Source organism: Lineus longissimus, chromosome 13 (assembly GCF_910592395.1).
Source record: "Lineus longissimus chromosome 13, tnLinLong1.2, whole genome shotgun sequence".
Lineage (NCBI taxonomy): Eukaryota > Metazoa > Nemertea > Pilidiophora > Heteronemertea > Lineidae > Lineus > Lineus longissimus.
The window spans coordinates 5,510,054-5,531,409 of NC_088320.1; the positions used below are offsets into that span (position 1 = coordinate 5,510,054).

The window sequence follows — 21,356 nt, forward strand, 5'->3', positions numbered from 1 at the left end:
ACCGTTGTTGTGCATATCTTCATCCTTCAAAGAAAGGAGAAGACTTTAGGATTGACATTCACTGCTGGTAAGTGGGCATCATCAAGTTTTACTCGACTTTTTGAATGGGATTCTATTGCGGGCCTTACTTTTCACATGTTCATCAGGGGCTGGGCGGGTCAGGAGAATTGATCTTCACCAGACTTGAACAGGAAATGAGAATGTGCATTTTCACCGCCTGAGAAAATGTAGAAAGTAGGCGCTGGGTGTGCGAAATACCCTTAAGTTGCTGAATTATTTGACTCTGGTTTCTGAATTATAAGGCTTTTTTGCTGAATTATTAGTAGGCCTCCGATAGTGACAGAGAAGATGACGCCCAATCTATAGCCATTACTATCTACCCTGTTGTTGACTGGTAGTGGTACAGTTTCAGGAATTGATACTGAACTGGTCGCACCAAAATACCCCCTACAGGGGTGGAGCTAAACATGTCAAACGGAAGGATGTTATCCAATATTCTTAGGTTATTAGCATCCCCTACTGCAGTTGGTTTATATTATATTGAATGTAATCAATTTTTACAATGACATTTCTGGTGGGTGAAAGGCACACGAATATTCAGGGAGGTCCGAACTTGGCTCAAATCCCTTTTTCAGGGTACTCGTTGATGACAAGTTCTTCCTCAAAGTCGTAAATCTGAAAAAACACACACAAAGACAATGTCACAACCAAGTACAGTTACAGTACATCCATCCACATACCCTTTGCAGCTATAAAAATAAGTATGATGTACAAATCAGCCAAAGATGTGGCATAGAATATAGCACTAGAATATTATGCTTTTATAATGGTTTTTTTTCTAATCAAACATTACAAGACACACCCAGATATGCCAGACAGTGCTGCCCTCTATACACATACATGCATGTGCTGTATTAAACCCAATCCGGAAATACTGGCGTTTCAAGGTATACGATTTTAAACTACGAATTTTACAAAAACTACAATGCAAGGCAAGTTGCAGATTGAATATCTCGAATCAACATGTTTTACTTTTATATGTTAACTCCTTTAATACGTCATATGTACTCGATACTGGCTTATACAAACCTTAATTTAAATATGAAAAGATTCTGCTAAGCGCGGTTCGGTGAAATGAGCCCCGAAAGAAACTGGAGCTGAAAAAATGATGCATCGGAAGGGATTTCGGCGCTTACAGCGTCGGAGGGGAACAAGATGCAAACATTATACTGTGCTGTTAACTCGACCAGGAGCCATCTTTACCTTCATAATCAAGAATGCAAACATTTCATGGACTCTCTAACGGCTCCTGACCATTTTCGCAGGAGTGGAAAGGTAATTAGGCCTGCCTTCGGCCCAATTATTGATAAGTTGATTACGTGCTGAGCAGAGCCAATTCCCAGTAATAAATAGGAATCAAAGAGCACACCACCAACAAGAAATTTATGATTTGGGCTTGAAAAACTGATGTACTGTGCTAAGTTTATTCGGAACATTGTCTGCAAAGAAGTCCTCTAAACTAACATTAGGCCTACAATCAGGTTGCCATTGGCCTCCGATATTATTTTGTCATCTTTCCCGCTCTTCAAGCAAGCACTTCACTCGGCGTGATTGTCAAACGGTGCCACATGTATTTGCGTTGGACGGAAAACCTTTAAAGCTTTTCAAAACCACAAAAACCTTAATTCCTATTAAGAGCGTAGAGCGGCGTATGCCGATGTAAAAGAAATGGAAGGCCGCCCGGAACCAAAGTCCTACTGACCATAGGAAGGGTTGTCCTACCCGGACTTCCCGTTCCTGGGCTACGATTCCTATGTATAAAAGGTAGGACTCTGATTACTGGGATGTTGCCATTGGCCTCCGATATTATTTGGTCATCTTTTCCCGCTCTTCAAGCAAGCACTTCACTCGGCGTGATTGTCAAACGGTGCCACATGTATTTGCGTTGGCGGAAAACCTTTAAAGCTTTTCAAAACCTCAAAAACCTTAATTCCTATTAAGAGCGTAGGGCGGCGTATGCCGATGTAAAAGAAATGCAAGTCCGGCACCAAGGTCCTACTGACTATAGGAAGGGTTGTCCTACCCGGACTTCCCGTTCCTGGGCTACGATTCCTATGTAAAAGGTAGGACTCTGATTACTGGGAGACTTACATTTCTTTTACATTAAATTAAAGTCCCCGTAACCAATGTCCGTGCCCATCTAAATTGCATACACAATAGAATGTATGGCATATAATAGAACATGCGTTCAAATATCTAAGGCTTTGGCGGGATGACGGCCAGCCAATCACTCGTAGTGTAGTGGTCATGTTCCCTGCCTAGTAAGCCAGAACTGCAGGTTCGGGTCCCCCTCGGTCTGCTCTTTTTCTTTTTTTCCTTTTCACCTCTTGCATAATCGATTACGATCATTTGACTGATTCATCAATAAAGGAATGGGTCGATCACATTCAAACCATGATCATCAGTCTAGCCGGCTTTCTGGACCTATGAAACGCACTTGGAAACTTGTATTGGCCTTCATTCCTGCCGAGATGTCAACCGAAAGAACAGCTCATGACCCAAACGTTATTTTCGCTATAGCTAGGATAGGCATGGTCCCGTATCGAGCTCGTTGCAGTTTCTCGAGAAAGCGGTCAATCGGCCGAGCAGCAAAGAACAATTTCAAGGTAAGGTAAGCTTGAACTTGGATTCCTAGGAAAGCTGGTCTTGGGACTTGGATTTTTAGGAAAGAAGGTTTGGGAGAGTTAGATTCCTAGGAAAGAAGGTATAGGGGAGTTAGATTCCCAGGAAAGAAAGTCCGCTGATGACTAGATTTTGGACCTGTACTCCCAAGGAGTCACGGTCCTCGGACATTGGTTGCTAGTAACCTAAGTCCTAGGACTCCAGCTCCTGGTCGTCCAGGACCGTAGGACTCCGATTCCCCTAGGAGTTAGAGTCCGGCGGACTCAGACAAGGTAGGCCCTAGATTACTTTTACACCGGTGTAGAAGTAGAAAATGTCCCCAGTAATTGTTATATTGATATTATGACCACCGTTCTATATATATCTTCAGATTTTCCGAAGCTCGCGCCGAATTATTTCCCGGTAATCGCTCGCTCAGTCTCAGCAGTCTGGCACCGTTATCAAAAGTCTTATCTCCCGTCTTACCTCATGAAACTATTAGGCAGTCTTTAGAATCATGACGAACAAAGAGACTAGAGTTTCCAGGTAACTTGGCCATCGCATCCAGGGTCTAGTTTCCAGGCGTTGTTCATGATTCATCATTTCTCGCGCCGATTTTCTTGAGACAAGACAATGGCTTTTCCTCTTCCGAAGATGGTGATTTTCTTTGTTGCCTTGGTGGCTTTTGTGATCACAGTGGAGGGCTATGGTGAGTTTTTATTTATTTATATGGTGATTTCATAACATTACATATACATGTAAAGGTCATATTGTCAAAATAAGAGCATTTCGTCTGGTTATTCTCAGTGATCTTGCTATGGAGCATTCTGTTGAAAAGTCTGCCTATCTGTGAGAAAAGTCTTGTTTATTTGGAAAGTAGGCCTATACATGACATAAGAATGGATTCATAATCTTTACAATGATATTATGTATACATGTTACTTGGTTGGAACACTTGTTCCTGTGATTGAGAGGGCGAACCTCTCCGATAGCGGAGGTTTCCCCCTGGTTCTCTGGCCTACAAACCGCCCAGTATTGACTCTCCGATAGCGCAGGTTTCCCCCTGGTTCTTTGACCTACAAACCGCCCAGTATTGACTCTCCGATAGCGCAGGTTTCCCCCTGGTTCTTTGACCTACAAACCGCCCAGTATTGACTCTCCGATAGCGCAGGTTTCCCCCTGGTTCTTTGACCTACAAACCGCCCAGTATTGACTCCGATAGCGCAGGTTTCCCCCTGGTTCTTTGACCTACAAACCGCCCAGTATTAACTCTCCGATAGCGCAGGTTTCCCCCTGGTTCTCTGGCCTACAAACCGCCCAGTATTGACTCTCTGATAGCGCAGGTTTCCCCCTGGTTCTCTGGCCTACAAACCGCCCAGTATTGACTCTTCGATAGCGCAGGTTTCCCCCTGGTTCTTTGACCTACAAACTGCCCAGTATTGACCCTCCGATAGCGCAGGTTTCCCCCTGGTTCTTTGACCTACAAACCGCCCATGCAGTATTGACTCTCCGATAGCGCAGGTTTCCCCCTGGTTCTTTGACCTACAAACTGCCCAGTATTGACCCTCCGATAGCCCAGGTTTCCCCCTGGTTCTTTGACCTACAAACCGCCCAGTATTGTCTCTCCGATAGCGCAGGTTCCCCCTGGTTCTCTGGCCTACAAACCCCCCAGCATTGTGAGCTGACAATGTCCAAGTTGACGCTGTGCTCTCAAATCAATATACACTGTAAAAACAACATCAACATGAGTAGTACTTCAGACACTTGTCAAAACTACCACTTCAGACACTTGAGTCATCTTAAAGGGACAACTTAAGCATGAGATATGTTGGTTTTCGTACAAAAATGGTTTCCGGCAGGACTGAAATTCGAATCATTTTATATATTTCAGTGGAAGTCAAAACACCACGCGACACCCCATATACCGTTAAGAATCCCGTCTTCTACTATCTGACTGGCAACTACACGGTTGGCACCCAACAGAAGTTTGGTACCTTCCAGGTCCTCGAGGTAAACCTTCATCAAGAAACCTGGCTGCTCCTCTACACCAAGCCAGAGGCGAATAAAATCAGCCAGCCATACTGCGATGACAACCCCCAGGACATACCTCAGGAGAGGATAATGAGGATTTATAATAACCACACTGTCAAAGGTATGATTAAACAAGAATTAAAAAAGATTACTCTTTATTAATTCTTGAATTTAGTAATGCGTTTTGTATAGCGTGAGTGGAAGTCGTTTTTTCTCTGTTTTACAACTTCTTTCCAAAAAGTGTTGCTAATTGATGGAAAACCTGGATGTAGGCAAATCGTTGTAGAATAAAAATGGCATTGCGTAAATTTGAAAACTGTCTATAATATTTCAGTGAGCAGTGACGCCCCCGACCAATGGACCATTGTGAACAACACCATCGTGTGTTTCCAGATCCTACAGAAGGCTTCCGTGGGAAAGTGGGGAACGTTCAAATACAAGTATGAAGGTAGGCCGCGTTATAAATATTAGGCAGGTTTCGCAACCATTACGAAAAGGTACGATCAATGAAGTATACAATTAAGGTGTATTCTATCGGCGACGTCTTTTGAAACTTTTCCTGGTTTCTCAACTAGAGGTTAGAAAGATGGTTTACGAGTGTCGAGCAAATGAATTAGCACATAACTAGATGACTCGATATACGTTCGTAGTTTCTACTTCGGCGTTCGTTGGGGTTGCATAATCTGTCGATTGTTCAGTCCGTTCGTGACCAGCATGCGATCATAACTTACAGTTGAAAGATGAAAGCAAACTGAAAAATCGAGTTATTGAACAATAGGGTTCATGTAAAAATGGTGAGACTCTTAAGAGGAAAACTTATTTTCTTTCGGAAATGCAACTGAGTCAGTTTCCAATAGCGAGCGGTGAGCACCAAAACCAAGACAGGCGTGAGGCACGAAAGCTTACCCATGCCAATTCATTTTTTTCCAGACTCGTGCAGCAAGTTGGTGGTCCAGGAAACCCGCCTACTGTCTTCGAGCAAGTCGAAGTCCCTCACAGTACGGACACATCATGAGTGCTACCCCTTGAAGTCGGGCTACTCTACCGTGATTGACTTCCAAATGACCTTAAAGAACGCGACATCTTTGGACCGAGTTCTCATGACCAAGCAGAATATAGTCAATGAGAGAGTTTGCAAATACGTGAGGCGATTCGAGTCGTACTACGGAAACAGAAACGTCCAGGAGTGCAAGGACACGCCGAAAATAAAGTCCGAGACCCTGCAAATGATAACAGGGCAGACACCGGACAAGCATCTATTGCAGCAATGGCCGCTCGTGTTGACAGGCGGCAGCCATGTTTGTTTTGAATTTGATGCTGTTCAGGAGACGGTTTTCAAGGATGACATGCTCTTCCGTATTTCAGGTATGGGGTCATCATATTTGTGTAAAGCCACTTAGAACTTCGTCACGCGCAACAAGTCTAGTTATATATACTTGGCATTTTGTGGCATATATCCAAAAGGTTAAGGTTACTTCCACTTTTTAACAAATCCGTTTTTGATAAAACGTGCCATTTTTTTGCAGAATTTCCTGAGTGCACTGGTGTTGTTAGTAACCGTAGTGGCATCCTGGTTAGTCCGGGTTACCCGCTGACTCCCTACGCGAACAACACCAACTGCACTTGGACCATCAAGGTACGGCCCGGGGAAAGGATCCTTGCAAAGTTCGGCGACACTAAGAGCGACTGCGGCAATGACTATCTCATGATGTCCGATGTGGAAGGGGGCTCAAAGAACATGGAACTGCTTTGCGGAGGGTCTGTAACAGGGAGGAGTTTCATCAGCGTATCCAATCAACTGAAGCTACGATTCCAGACGAGCAACTTCACCAACTTGAAGGGATTTCTGATGAATTATACGGGTGCGTTTAAACCACAAAGATATGAGCTGATATGCCACCTTGTCTCTCCTGTTAGGACCCATGTTGGTCTAGGTGGTAAATGAGGTTTCTACAAGGGGTCGCCATTGCTGGCTTAAAGTCTCTCGGGTTGATGCCCATAGAACCGTCTCCTCCCGAACGTGCCCCATTTCATTTGGACGATTTGAACAATTTGAAATTGCAATTGACCAAGATTTTTTAACCGTAGTTTTTCTGTTACGAAGTCATTATTTTTTTGTGGAGGCCAAATAACATAGTATCAACTATTCTAAGGTTTTCTCGTTCACTTTCAGTCATTGGTTGTAGCCTCGAAAGACTTTCGCTCCCTGACAACTCGATGATGTTGAACAAACCTAAGGACTACATACCACAGGGGTTTGGTCTGAGAATTGGGTGTAAACAAGGCTATGTCTTCCCAAGCAAGGTGGCTGAGGTCAAACTGGAATGCCTGCCTGACAGCACTTGGTTCGGTAACATACCATTCTGCATCGGTAAGCAAATGAAAAAAACATTGCACCTTACATACGCCAACTTCTGTTTTTACATGGGAGATGGTTCAGTATTGATCTACCTGACGTCGAGTTGAAACACAGCTACAGTTTGAAAAGGAGCCTACCCGTTGTATATAAATGCTAACCTCGTGTTGATGGTGGAAACGTTAAAGGCCGCTTCACTTGGTTGACTTAAAAAAACTAAATATGCGTGTCCATCATCATATGAAATTGTTCGTGAATGATCGATTCCTCATGTTCTTATGACAGGATACACCGTCTGTAACGAGACATTGACAGCTCCAGAAGGCTTCGTAACCAGCCCAGGCTATCCTCATTCCTATCCAAAGGATGCTCGCTGCAGCTGGACCATCAGAGCCAAGGAAGGACAGCGAATCCTCATCAAAGTCGAAGACTTCAAAAGCAGCTGTATGAACGACTATGTCGTCCTTGACGGAGTAGAGCAAACCGTAATTCCGACTACTGTATCATCAACCACAACCACAACGGCAGCGCCCGCCAGGTCCGGCAACACCGCCAGCCCCGGCAACACCGCCGCGACGGGTACGCGCTCCAAGAGATCCGCGTCCTCGCGGAAGGAGTACATCTGCGGTAAATCTGTCTCTGCAGGGAAGGAGTACACATCAGCGGATCACACTCTTGTCATTACTTTCCGGTCGTACATTTTCGAAGAGATTGGTTACTTAAACATGAGCTACAAAGGTAACCTATGATGTTTTCTCAAAGACACTGCAAAACGACAACCCGAACCCCTGATCACGATTTGTATCACAATATCGGATTTTGGAGGGTCCCTCAATATGCTTTGAGAGAGATTTTATCAATAACCAATGGCCCTTTCTTTATACTGATATAAAGATAAAGTGACATGTTTTGATGATTAACGGAAGTCCCCCAGTGTACGCATTGAACTCTGATGTCCTAATCACTTTTTATTATGGCCTTAACTCATTTCGTCGAAATGGAAAATAATGATATCGAACCACATTTCTTGCACTGGCATCATCGACTGTCGCATTTCTGTTACCACAACTTATTTTTTGTTGGTAACACTTGGTACAATTTTATTCCAGCGCTCGGATGCAGCGGTAAAGACTTGAGGAAACCTCTGAACGTTCTGCTGAGGAACCCAGACACCTACTACCCCGAGAACTACAGACTGGTGGTTGGTTGTAATCCTGGCTTCAGTTTTCCTGGAGGTTTCAATAGCATCGTCGTGGTCTGCGGCAAGAAGGGTGCATGGGCGGGCAGGGTACCGTTATGTGTCCGTAAGTATCGTATGTGTTCAATTAGAGTGGCAAGTAAGGTGGTCGGAACACCTGTGTTTTGGTGCAAGTCGGACACACGTGCTTTGGATATGTTTAAACATGGCACCAAAAGAGCTTGATGGCACCTAAAGAGCTAATATATTCTATTCTATTTAAGTGCCAGTGGTCATGTCGATTCCAGAATGATGCTGTAAACACGGACCTCATAATGTAGGTCCTTGGTGTAAATAAACACCGTCGACGCACTATTGGACCTGAAAGACAATAAAAAGTACAGTTTACTTTATTTGACTGCCTTTTTCCTCTCTTTCAGGTTGGAAGACTGGCCTCTAACCCCGAAGACGATGCTTCTCCTATTATATATGCATATCATATCCAGAATGATGCTGTAAACACGGACCTCATAATGTAGGTCCTTGGTGTAAATAAACACCGTCGACGCACTATTGGACCTGAAAGACAATAAAAAGTACAGTTTACTTTATTTGACTGCCTTTTTCCTCACTTTCAGGTTGGAAGACTGGCCTCTAACCCCGAAGACGATGCTTCTCCTATTATATATGCATATCATGCCGCAATAACTGGCAGATTTTAGTGACGGTTTCTACAAATGTATATTCACCAAATACTGATATTGAGCATCAGTTCAGTTTCAGCGTCTTCTGGCAGGTGGCTCTGTGTGTGCATGAACACTGTAAGAGGTAATACATGTAATTGCGTCGTTATGTTTCCTTGCGATGGTCAGTCGAACTATTTCACACCATTCTTTGTCCCCATCAGGCCAATAGTTTATCTTTGTTTGAAAATCTTATAATTTCGGTTGTGACTTTGTCACTAAAATAAGCTTTGAGGTCGCCACATGGATGTGACTATGTCTTGTTACAAACCTGATGAAGTCGTGACCGCTTCGGACAGGTTTAGTGCTGCAATATAAAGGGACGCTGAAGTTCCAAGACGAAATTGTGCTGTCGTGGTCTCTGCGAACGCACTGACTTCTGAATAGTTTCTGCAGGCACGCGACAGGTAGATTACAGATAATCCTGGTCTGCGGTTTAGTTCGATCACAGACTCATTTAAACTTCATTATTATGATAAGGTCAAGCAAAGAATGATGTTCACTGAACACGAAACACACCAACAGACGCTAACTAGGCGCAATTTTCCAGTTTTGAAATTTATGTTGTTGTAACTGTAATGAAACTACACGAAATTGCGGTTAAATCTGCTTCGTTTAATGGAGATAATGAACCGAGATGTTGTGATTTTTTAGGTGTTTTGCCCTAATTTAAGTATCAAGCATGGTTACACCAGAGAATTGGATGTAAGCGGATAATTTTCGCCCGAACAATGGATAATGAGATAAATTAAGCGGCTAATTCTTTCCCGGACAATGGATAATGAGAGGTTTATCAATCGGCACTTGTCGGGAGAGCATGCACCTGACTGTCTGGCGCGTGGGGCGGCCATTTTGTTTGTCTGCTGCTCATGCAGATTACAGACAATTGCAACAATCGTACAATTTTCTGAAGTAATAACCGATACTAAGTCTACACTTAACAGAATTTGAATCGTAAATCGATAAATACAAGTAAAAGTGGTCAAATTGTAATATAAGGCACGCGCCTCGGAAGTGTACCCAAGCAGGTTTTTGCATACTATTTTCGTCCACCTGAGCATAAGATAACATATGTTCGTTGGAAATAAAAAGTTGAACAGCCACTTTGGTTTAACCAATAGTTTTGATCAGCCAAACCAAGAAGAGATGAGAAATATGTGTGATGGAATTGCTCGGACATGTCGGATTCCATTCGAGCTGAGTAACCGAACACAGTGTCCAAGGCATTGAGCCCGACTACGATACGTAACACAGAAAATGCGTGACGCTGCTTTTTCCTCTTTTCGAAAGTTCGTCACGTAATCGATCTTATATACTTCTTGTACTATGTATAACATGATATAATGACCAAGTCGACATAAAAATCTCAGTGGCCTGACTGAGTTTAAAGAGACGTGCAATGTACATGTATGAACATGTAAAGTCAACCTCTTGAACTACGGTTAGTTAGTAAGACGTATGAAATTATAGAGGAACGAAGTTGTTAAGAAAAAAAACACTACACCATCTCTAAGTGGATATTGGTGTTTTTCTTCGAACTTGTTTGCGTCTATGAGAAAAATCTTGGCAGGACACATTATTTTCATTCCTTGACAGGTCAATGCATAGTCTGACAAACCCTTCCCGCCCTGAATCAGCCATGCATCCATCCTTATTAGCGCGCATACATAAGAGACAACACCGGCCATTAAACCTGACATGTCATACTTCGCCCTTTTAAAAACATGACGCAACATTGGGTGTCCTATAAAAGATTTTAGTTGGGATCCCAGGTGGAAAACAAGCGTAGGTTTTGGATGAGTACCCTTGACGGGGTAACTGGCGTCGGGGGTATACCGCCGCTGAATTCGCTCTGTCTGTGTGTACAAGACCCTTTTCTTTTCAAAGAGATAGCAATCTTTCGATGATTAGATTCCTGCCGCGTGGGGTGGCCATGCCTCGGCCTGTCCCGTCGCAAGGGGACGTGAACAAAACATATAACTCTTCCCTGCCATGAAGGGCTTTACATTTTACTCAATCTTACGACATCACACATGCCAAGTGTCATTAATACGTCATTATATCTTCCCATCAACATTTCGATGAAAGGAAAACAAACGTAAGCCCCCCAGGTCGCCGTTGCCTATGCTTAGAAAGGGCCTATAATAGTATTTTACTAATGAGATTCTGTCAATTGGAGGGCTGTCTGACAAATACCTTAAAGTTGTTTTCTCACACGATAATTTTTATTTGAGAAAACAACTTTTTTTCTTCATTATATGTGTAATTTTGAATTTAATCCTGCAAAAAAACAACTCGAAGAAAGTGTTATTTTAATTCGGCTTATGGTACAGGTACTATACTCTTTGTCTGATTCGGCAAGTTTTATTGAAAGACACAGAATCGAATATGATATTAATCATGGACATTATAGTTCAAAATCCTCTTGAATATCCGCTTCAATGATCATAACACCAGCAATTGGTACACTCCGGACGCAGTCGACCGGCCTCGTCCTGTCGCCCGGATAGATGGCGAAATGGCCTGCATAGGCGTCCAGCAACTGGAGGGGGGAACGTTTTATTACTTTCACTGACGACATACAAGTCTTTACTACTCGCTTGTAATCTACCATTGCTTATCAGTTAGTTTTCTTCTAATAAAATGGCAATAAATTGTAACAATTTCATGGTCCATTATCTTTTTTGAAGTTTTTAATGAACAGGTTAGTGTCGCGCATGCCCATTGGTGGCAACTAGCCGGACTCTCACTCCGTCACACCGTGCAGGACCCGACCAGAGGCACGAGGCAATAAGAGCTCAATAACCCCCCCTCGACTGACAACACATGTAAAAGGAAAAAATCTGAACTTTTTAATCTGTAAAATTCGCTTGAGAACGTTCCCGCGAAAATGTTCCTCTTACATCGTCGTTTCAAAGGTGACATCAGCACAACCATAGAGGTTTTATTTCACTATAAAAATATATAAAATCAGTTTATCAAAATATGTCTGAGTTTTATCCCTCGAAAGGCATGAATTTCCCTTTAGCATTCTTGTATTAGCTTTAAGATGTGTCAACGTATTGTTACTTGGATTCTATTCCCTTTGCAAATCGTTTGATGTGTGCCGCTGAGCCTTTGTTGTGGGTGATTTTGAGTAAAACCAGATCGCCCAATCAGGTTTATAAAATATTATTCGGATTCTATCGCGATATGTTCCGTCACTCTTCTGCGGTCTCGCACACTTGTTTGGTATATGGACAGCAGACATTGTTTTGATAAAGGCCCCAATAAAACATAATTTAAAAAGAACATTTTAAAGAATTAGAATAATGTGCTGCTATCTTTTTAAACATTTATTAGAATGTGGTATTTCACATGGGTATAATAGCTATATTTGGCTTTGAATGTTTTCTTAAGAAAGCAGACGGCTTGGTGACTATTTAGTTATATATACATTTAGCTGCAAAGGCCTATTTTTTATAATTAAGGTTACATGGAGAAAACCAAGTTCCTATTTCTGCTTGTTCTTATGATATGACCCCGTTATGATACCCATTTAAAACATCACATTATAAAACAATGGCATCACGTTATTCCGATGGAATACAAGGTGCGCAAGTTGGAAGGCGCGGTATTTTCAAGAATGAAAGTTGTAACATAGAAGGAGTATTGAAGATAGCCACATATACGCACTTGGCGGAGTTTGGTAATTATCCTAACATTGGACGGGGTGGAGTGGAATTTACAGAAAGACGCAACAATCTGACAACATCATCATAACTGAAGAACTTCCATCGATTGCAGTTTGCCTATTTTATAACAAGGCGGCAGCACATGCATATGCCGTCCTGGAAACCAGTTGGTCAAAACACGTTTTGCACATAGCAAGATGAATGGTATTGTCACGAGCAAACTGGAGGGCACCAAGCCAGAGGAATGCCAAGGATGAAAGCAGCCCAGCAGGTGTGACGCAACGACTAACTAGAACAAGATTGAAAGACGGGTTTGACAATGCGCTCATTAGTGAAGGGGGAGGCCCGCAGACACGGTGTCTTGTCCCCTTTACATCTGGGCCTCGCTTCGGTGATGGTGGTGCCTTTGAGGACGGGAAGACTGTGAGAAGGATAGAAAATACCTTCTGGAACAATTCAACCTTGCTGTGAGGGCATGTCCGTAGGGCTTTTAGGGTGGATTCGGTGACCGAGGACATGGTTTCGCAATACAGTCATGGCAGTATTAATTTTTGACTTGTTCAAGGACACAAAGACGAAATGGCGGCGATCCCTCTGAGTGTCGATCCAACGACCTCCTGATGATGATCACCGTGCCGTAGCCGCTATGCACTCCCTAAACTGTTAGATATAAACACTTGACTGGGCTTGATTTTGCTACCTTGTTATGGTTTTGGTGGTAAATGGTTAAAGAAAACACCATTCCCGTTGTAAATAACTAAGCTACATTGAACCATTTCAATAAAATACAGTTCGCTCTTTGAAACTTGATCGTTAACTACCAGGTTAAGAGGACCCCACTTATCTACACAAAACATAAAATACAAACATTCCACAGACAATTTCGTTCAATCAATCCCCGCACAATTTATATCGTCTTCATATACATATCCGAAACACGATTGAGCTCAACACCTTTGTAATGAAATGACCAAGTTAACGATACGAACAAAAACTGTACATAATGTACAGCGTGGCTGCATAATTCTTTTTCACGTCAATATGAATTGCACCGTACATATCTTCACAAATACTCGAAGATCATTGTCACCACTCCTCCACGCCCCAAACCGGGGCCTGTGGCGAGGGTATTTGTACCAGACCTGCTACCCCTGGACACCGAGAGCTCCACACGGAGATCACGCCCGGAGCAAGCTCATTACCAATTATGCCCAGGAACATCTATACCCACTTGACTTTCCAAACCTCTTGACGTACGAAGAATGCTGAATTTTTCTTTCTCAGCGAGAAGCATAATAATCACGAATTCTTTGTTGCTCGTTTTTACTCCTTGTCGCTCTGCATGGGGCGACCTCGCCCTATCTTCTCAAACTCGTATCATGACGCGTCATCGCCGTGTATTTTTAACCACGTGTTGGCGAGGTCTGTATCTTCCGCTTCGTGTTCGTCTGCGGACACAAACAACTCTTTTAAGAATTGCGAATCGAGGCGACGAGTTCACTGGGGCTAAGAAAAGGATCGTCCGGGCTCCTGGGGTGACGGCATTCACGAATGCGACTCAATAGACTGGCCGCAGCGCGCTACACTGAGATTCACAAAGCCTGTTCTAACCCGAGGTGTCGGGGGAGGCATGGTGTCCCCTTCAGTCAGAAAGCCTCCAACGAGTTCTTGGCTCCGCATAGTCTGTAAACCGCAAACTTTTCATTGTGGTGAAATCATGTGTGACGAATGGATAAAAAACATATCCTTGGCTTCCACAGTGTCAGAGTGTTACACGTTTCCTCTCTTGGAATGTTCTGGTCATCACGTCGGCGTACATGTAATGTACATGTAACTACTTATGATTGTAAAAGCTCAGTTCAAGCGAGGAAGTCGAACTAGCGTGAGGTGGCGATTGAGATATAGTGTCACCTTCACTCAGTATAAAGCCTCTAACAAGACTACAAGTTCATGAGCACTGTTTAAAAAAAAACATTTTGTACATTGTCACCGTCATTTCCCAATTAAGCATAAGACCATAGTGGTGATAATCCTGAAATTTCATCTGTGGATGCTTTAGCAAATAATATAACCAATTATTGACAATATTGACCACATGTACTTTACACACGGCAGATACGGAATAGGACCAGGAAGTTTACTCATCAACAACGACCACAACAGCACACACCAACCTTTCTCACAGCATCGCAGCCTCACATCATCTGTTCATTCATTTTTTTCTTCTTCTAAAAATGGAATACTGTGAATTTAATACGTTCACGCAGAATCCCACATCAAACAAAGGTCGAACTTACCCGTGGTGAAAAGCATCCTGTAGAGCGCGAAGAGGACAACGCGGGCAGCCACGCCCCACTCTTCTGGTCACTCCACTCTCACGACATCAACAATGTGTCCGCAAGAAAAAGATGGTCTCAAATTTCAAGTTCTGCTGAATATGAACATTTGGCAAGTTTTTGAAACCACATGGTGCTAATCTGTTCAAAATATACGGGTCTTGAAACGCGTTTGGACTTGATGTTAAAAGTAATGTGAAAATAATCTGCGACTTTTTTTTCAGATTCAAGATTGGTTGAAGAAGATTTCAGCACGGTTTCATCAACTGGTAAAACATGAGGCTTGAAATGTGAACGCAATGCACTTAAGTAGCGTATTTCTTATTTTCTCTTTCAAGGTTCGCAGTAAGCTATATACTGATTAAAACTTACTGGTCAGTCATTGCTCCCTCCCAAAGGCACCACGGACTCGACAAAAATGAAAAACATAGATATTACGGCTATAAATCGGGTCAACTTACACCAGCATTAGATGTGGTGGAATCGGGTGTGCTTTCAACACTGTATGCCCTATATACGTTAGTCAATGTAAGTGATGCCGCTGACCGGTATAGAGGCTATATAAATCAGGTCAACTTACACCAGCATTAGATGTGGTGGAGTCGAGTGTGCTTTCAACACTCTATGCCCTATAGTCGAAGTAAGTGATGCCACTGACCGGTATAGCGACTATATAAATCAGGTCAACTTACACCAGCATTAGATGTGGTGGAGTCGGGTGTGTTGTCAACACTGTATGCCCTATATACGTTAGTCAATGTAAGTGATGCCACTGACCGGTATAGCGGCTATATAAATCAGGTCAACTTACACCAGCATTAGATGTGGTGGAGTCGAGTGTGTTTTCAACACTGTATGCCCTATAGTCAATGTAAGTGATGCCGCTGACCGGTATACAGGTCGATCATTTATAATAACGGCACAGTGCCAAAGAAAGGTCATCTCTATATTGCTCCCCCATTAAAAACACTGAGTTGAGAGCAAAGCGTCAGCTGAGACGTTACTAGCTATATGAACTGTACTGGGCAATTGTAAAGTAGGGGGAAACCGGAGATCCCGTTGGAAACCTACGCTGTCGAAGAGAGTCGCTCTCTGTCACATGAACGTAACAGAACCAACCGGGAATAGAACCCGGGACCTCAGAGCTGATAGGCGCTGATGATTCAACTGCGCGACTCCGGCGGCCAAATTCCTGTCATGGATTTTTCTACAGACAATGCTGCCACCTTAGAAGTTGCGACAGCTTCTGACTTTGCGTGCAGTGTTACCATAGCGCCGAAGAAAAAATATTCTAGAAAACATCACAACATGAAATCGTTTTTAAACAAACAAAGACCCGGTATAGCCAACGCGAGAATTGAAACCTGAGATCTTACATCCGAACCGTTTATGCTACATTACACCTTCGATACCCTGTTGACAACAACGTCCGACTTATCGATTACACCATTGATTCACATTCATATGTATAAATACCATCGAACTATATTTTTTATTAAAAAACGCATCAGAGGCATTCGGAAATTTATCACTTTGCAAGAAAAATCGATCACAGGGGTTTCATGTATCATTTGCGCATTGTTTGGCTGTTTTGTGATGGTTTGAAAGAAATAGCAAACAGAATGTTGATTAAAAAAAAGCTTGCTTGTTTTATCAAAATGACACTGAGTGTTTGAATGTTTAAAGGCAGTGGCCATCTTTGACTATCTTTTGATATGACTTGGTTATCGAGAAGGCGATTTTGAAGTTTATATGCATTGTTTGCCCCCTGCCGGTTAAGATCTACCTACCTCCATGGAAGTTGTTTCTTGGTGGCCGATGTTATCAATATTTTTCGCAATTACCCTGTTAATAAGACAATAGAATTATGTGAATTCAGGCCTAGGTGCGAGCGGGCTTTGTTTCAAGACTATGCACCGCCCGTATTAGGCTAGGCCGGAATTCTTTAAACTGCGATGTAATGTAATGGGCAATAAAACGAAAATGTAAGACCTGTAACTCTAGAGCTTTTCGTTAAAGTCATTGCTGCCGTTTGTGTCTAAAGCTCTTTGATACGCATGCCACAAATTAACAATATGTAAAAATCTGTCAAAGAGGGAAGGTTGATGCATCTTTGATACATCTAAGGATACGCCAAGCTTTTGAAATCACATGAACCTGTACTTTGTGTGAAAAAGTCAACACTAGTCGCGCTCGGCGTGTATCTAAAGTTCACAGCGGCTTCGGTAGCCCAAAGGCGTGCGGTCTCTTTTTCGTAAGCAAAAGGCTATCGAACACCATTCCTATTCAAAGTTGTTTAAGATCGATATTAAACATGTTAAAGCGATGTTTTAAAGCGAAGGATGATCATTTGGTATGCTGTGAAAGATAACTCCACTAATACATGTAGTTAGAAATTGGGGTTTGGATTTCAAAAATGCGCTACGCCTGGAGTCAAAAGTCAATCCTTCACATCCATTCCGCGAGTTCTGTTTTGTCATTTCTAAGCTGTTGTGGTGTCATATTCTTTGTTGCAGACTCTGGTTTAAAGAATCGGAAATACTGCTAGATTCTGATTGGATAAAATACGACATTTTCCACAATGAACAGCTCAATAACGTAAAAATCTATTTTAAAACTAACAATTGAAATCCCTTTTAAACATACATGTATATGGTCACTGTTCTAACTTTGAGAGAGAATCCGTTTAGAAAAATAAAGTTCAACTGATACGTTGGCGGTGAATTCTACTCCATATGTAATCATCTCAAAAAATTAATGGACTGACCGACTTTAAACTGCACGGAGGCCATTAATAAGACATTTTAAAAATCATCTCGATAATTTTACTTGTCAATCATGACAAATCATTCAATATAAATTGCAGAATAACTGTCGCTATAACCATTTTGTCCGTCAAGATAATTTTGAAATGGCTGATATTTGGGGCCACGGCATTTAGTGATAGACGGGCATTTGGGAGCGAATTTTTGGCGGGAAGAGTACAATATATTATATTCAATCACTCACGCAACTTTCTGGGGATAGTTATGAGTGCGAATCATTTATAAATCGCCCCTACGTACATGTAGATAGCAAAAATTTAATTTTACCGTGAGTGCAGTTTTTACACGAATTGGGTTCGGAGTGAGTACGTATGGCGCGAATATATCAAGTGTGAAGGCCTGTAAACCGACTCGAACATGTCGGCGACACATAATATTTCATCACTTCGTCATCAACAAACTCGTCTGAATGTAAAACTGGTAGTATAAATTTTTGTCTTTTATATACGCTCTCATTACTTCTGTGTCGTCCATTTTCCTATACACAGTGTGAATTACACACATGATTGTGTATACCATCTATGATAGTATTCGGTTTAATTTACATCAGCCAGTTTCCTATTTAGGTACTGATTCAATATTTATTTTCCTCCGCACAACCTATGATTCGGCGAGAAAATAGCAGCTCATCATGCACCGGGGCCACCGCAAAGCACACGGAGAGATAGCAGCGCAATTTGGCCGTCACAAAATCACCATAATTGACACTTCTGAGCATGCTCATTAGTGCCATTCATCCTTTCAATCAATGCGAATTTCATGCTACACCACCGCCGCGCAAGTGCAGATCTTAAGCCGGTTTGATTCAACACCACTTGAGTGAACAATCGAAGCAAATTTACCATCAAATGATTTGGATCCTCTGAAATTTCCCCGATTGTTCTCAAGCATAAACCTCAGATGACAATGGCGACTTCCCAGCTTCCAGTAGATAACTGCAGCTTAGTATTGAACGCGATTCTCTGTTTAATCCTCATTGATGAGTGCAATCTTCATCGTCCACTTGTGCACGTGGTTGTTAGGATCTGATTGTCATTTCATTTTCTATTATAGCCTTCCTCCGCCACATCCTTGGGTTACAGACCAACTCAATCTTTCTGTGGGAACGCTTACCAACAGTTTGAACCTTTTTGACAATAATTTATGATCTTGCCGCTTAGATACGTTGGGGTCAATCCAACTACCCTTTGTTGTTTATGCATGCAACAATGATCATGAAAACTAGCCAAGTACATAAAACGTCAATACCATAACGTTTTTCCCCCTTACCTCTCATTTAAAAGAATTCAGGCCTAGTCCAATAAACTTAAACAAAGCCCGCTGGCACCTTGGCCCAAATTCGCATCGTTCAACTGTCTTATCGAAGGGTACTCCGAGCAAATACTGATAACATTGACCCCCACGAAACAGCTTCCATATGGTCGATTGGCCTAAACGGGCAAGTTTGATAAACGAAATGACAAAACCTGCCTATGATCGCGTTAGTTTTTGCTGTTCATATCATTCTCTCTGTTGCCGGTTTGAAATGGTATATGCCGAGCTTGAAAAAGGTACGTTTAAGCAGAAAGTTACTTCGCTTCGAATCGGATATCTAGAATCAGGTATACTATACATTGCAGCCTTGCTTGCAGACATTGACGTGTTTTTTTGTTCATTGGTAACGTAGGTGTAATGGTATTTGCATCAATACAGAAATCGAAAATAGTTATCATTACAGTGTTAGGAGTTTTGTTTTTGCAAGCTTCCCTTAAATCATAACCTTGGAAAACATCTCTCCACCTCAGCACCCGGCCGTGCCCTCTCGCCATCTTAGGGATAATTACCCCCATTTAAAACTCCCATCTTAATGCAGCGACGCGCAGTGATACGGCGATACGTCATCCCGCTACCGTCTCCCTTGAAGACATCCGCGGTACCTGTCAGCCCATTTGCAAGTGTAATTTTCACTCTTTCTCCGTCTTCGCTATAACGCCGCGCACAAATCGCCAGAAGCCCACTTTGAAGTCAATCTATAAAAGCTCATAACGTCATTAAGTGTAATTTGCGACAACGCGACTTTCTTGTATTGTAGCGAAAGACCGTTGCATCTAGGCCTAATGAGACTGAAATGATACCTTTCGTTCTATCAGCCAATACTGGCCCAGCTCCTCGGGTAATAACTGTAATTTCGTATCGATCCAGTACGATAATTTGAGCTGTCGTGATCGGTGGATGTCAGGCTTCCTCTCGGTGTTATGATTCGTTCGAAAAGCTTCTGATCGCGGCAAGAATGAAGTCAGTCAGGCGAACATGGTGAGGGAGAAAGGAATCAGCTACTGTGATTTCAAGGCAGAAACGAAACTTTTGCTGTGCATTTGCCCAGCGGCCCAGCGGCCTGCACTCTTAGAAATGCAGGTTTTTGAGCTTCTGAAAAACATTTGTTTGTCGGCCAACACAAATATGTTTGGAGGTTTTTTCAAAAAATTTAAAAACACTTCGATTTTCACAATGTCAGAAACCATTTAGGGTTTTCCATCACTTCATTGTCCGTTTCGTATTTTGGCAAGCCTCCATGCTAAATTCTTAAACGACGAGACACTCAACTGAATAAACCTTTTCATCGACTTGCTGTTCACAGTTGAATCGCTACAACACCACATATTTCAACATATAATGCAAGATACCAAACAACAAAAAACACAATACACAATATCAGATAACAAACACATCATTTTTTCCGCTTCGTAATCTTTTTTGGAGGCAAGCTTTTCGTGAGCACATGTCTCATTTTTAGATGACAAGGTACTCAATTGAATCAACTTTTGCTTGGATAGCCAGGATTCAAATTTCAAATACATTACATAAACAATCAAATTATCCGCGCGTGCAAGCCAGCAGCATCATAATAATTATTCAAAATAATCGGGTTATAATGTGCATTATTTATTTTTGATACAATCCGGATTTTCGATCAGGTACGAATCTCGCTATTTTTACATAGCTATACAAAGGAGGGTGTCGTGTTATCTAATTGATGTTGTGACATAAGTCGAAGGGATGAAATAATACTGCATTGTTTCACTGGTTTGACGTGTTAAGTTACCAAGTAAGGCAAATTCATTCAACAACTGTATCATTTTATTCACGTGACGGCGAAATATAACTGAATTACATGGTACGGAGCTATTCAAATGCAAAAAAACTATTCCGCACCCTCTCTGGAACCTGCTATTTAATACCGAGGGCATTGTGTGTGTTGTTTTTCTTCAGTTTTCTTCCATGACATTTTGTTGGGTTGAATGACATCAAGCGGGTTGTAATCACGCCACGCTGCAATGCAATAGGACACCACTCTATTAAGGACAACCTCTCTATTGCGGAGGATAGTTTTGATCCCAAATTGGTTGTTTTCATCCAATTTGACCTCTCTGATCAGGACACCTCTCTTTTAAGGACCACAGCACTTGTCAGTCCCGAGGGTGTCCTTAATAGAGAAGTTCTACTGTATCAACAAAGAATTTTATCTGAATTTTCCACCTCGCTTATAGATGTACTATTCCTGTACGTTTTATGG

At 42.3% G+C, this 21,356-nt stretch overlaps 1 protein-coding gene across 1 annotated transcript; it reads left to right on the forward strand.

Moving 5' to 3' along the window:
• Positions 1 to 3,257: 3,257 nt before the first annotated feature.
• LOC135497865 (CUB and sushi domain-containing protein 1-like) lies at positions 3,258 to 11,640 on the forward strand. The gene is made up of 9 exons (XM_064787844.1): positions 3,258 to 3,370; positions 4,553 to 4,813; positions 5,027 to 5,140; positions 5,623 to 6,057; positions 6,219 to 6,554; positions 6,866 to 7,063; positions 7,334 to 7,786; positions 8,158 to 8,352; positions 8,666 to 11,640. Exons 1-9 carry the CDS (start codon positions 3,295 to 3,297, stop codon positions 8,683 to 8,685), a joined length of 2,088 nt encoding a protein of 695 aa, XP_064643914.1. The 5' UTR covers positions 3,258 to 3,294; the 3' UTR covers positions 8,686 to 11,640.
• The last annotated feature ends 9,716 nt before the right edge of the window (positions 11,641 to 21,356 follow it).